General features: G+C 59.9%; 2 protein-coding genes across 2 annotated transcripts in view; one reads left to right on the top strand and one right to left on the bottom strand.

The window, feature by feature from the left end:
• The window catches only part of Tspear (thrombospondin type laminin G domain and EAR repeats), a 224462-nt gene that overhangs the window by 96916 nt on the left and 126387 nt on the right, over positions 1-1159 (bottom strand). The window lies entirely within an intron of this gene.
• LOC116074385 (keratin-associated protein 10-10-like) overlaps positions 631-1159 on the top strand; it is a 44586-nt gene continuing 44057 nt past the window's right edge. Inside the window, exons 1-2 of the mRNA XM_031346941.1 lie at positions 631-796; positions 842-1096. Of these exons, the coding sequence (XP_031202801.1) occupies positions 631-796; positions 842-1096 (421 nt within the window). The remainder of the gene's footprint in view (positions 797-841; positions 1097-1159) is intronic.

Below are 1159 nucleotides of genomic sequence, written 5' to 3'. Positions count from 1 at the left end.
GGAGGAGGAGGAGGAGGAGGAGGAGGAGGAGGAGTTTTGCTTTAAGGTATTTGAGACAAAGAAGCCCAGACTAGCCTCAACCCTGAGACCTGCCTGCCTCAGCCTTGCTGGTCCTCACACCCCTCTGACTTCTGAGGAGACCTTACAGTGACGTTCCTCTGGCTTCTCCTTTTCCATCTCCCCTACTAGGGGTCAGCACAGGCCCCAAAGGGCATGCCCACCAGACTCCACCAGTGGCTGACATCGTACACACTGGCAGAGGTGGATCTTTGAGCTACCAGGATTTCTACCTGTTTTGCTCTCACCCAGAAGGCAGGCCTGAGCTTCCCAAAGGCTCTCTACCTGGACAGAAGCCACCAGCAAGCCTGCTGCTACCATGCTGGCTCAGAGCTGAGCTCTTCCCTGTCACCCCGGAGCTGCCAGCAAGCCTTGCTTCCCAGACCACCTGGTTCCAAGGCTGTGTAGTCAGGAAGAGGAACTTCCCACAATGCACCTGTTGCACAACAGGAAGAGAGGTGCGTCCGCCTCTGGGAAAACACAGGAAGGAGGAGGATAAAAGGCCAACAGCCCAGCACCTTGCACACTCCCTCCCACACTCACACACTCTACACTTCAAACACAGCTTACACCATGGCCGCCTCCACCATGTCTGTCTGCTCTGACGCTTGCACCAACTCCTCCTGGCAGGTGGATGACTGCCCAGAGAGCTGCTGTGAGCCCTGCTGCTGTGCCCCCGGCTGCTGCCAGCCCAGCTGCTGTGCCCCCAGCTGCTGCCAGCCCAGCTGCTGTGCCCCCGGCTGCTGCCAGCCCAGCTGCTGTGCCCCAAGCTGCTGTGCCCCAGCCCCCTGCCTGACCCTCGTCTGTACCCCAGTGAGCTGTGTGTCCAGCCCCTGCTGCCAATCTTCCTGCTGCACACCCTCATGCTGCCAGCAGTCTAGCTGCCAGCCAGCTTGCTGTACCTGCTCCCCCTGCCAGCAGCCCTGCTGTGTGACCCTCTGCTGCAAGCCTGTCTGCTGCACTCCCATATGCTGTGGACCATGCTGCCAGCAATCTAGCTGCCAGTCCTCATGCTGTCAACCCCCCTGCTGTGTGCCTGTCTGCTGCACTCCCATCTGCTCTGGGTCATGCTGCCAGCAGTCTAGCTGCCAGTCCTCATGCT

The sequence above is a fragment of the Mastomys coucha genome, unplaced genomic scaffold (genome assembly GCF_008632895.1).
Source record: "Mastomys coucha isolate ucsf_1 unplaced genomic scaffold, UCSF_Mcou_1 pScaffold3, whole genome shotgun sequence".
NCBI lineage: Eukaryota > Metazoa > Chordata > Mammalia > Rodentia > Muridae > Mastomys > Mastomys coucha.
This window is presented reverse-complemented; position numbering and strand designations above follow the sequence as displayed.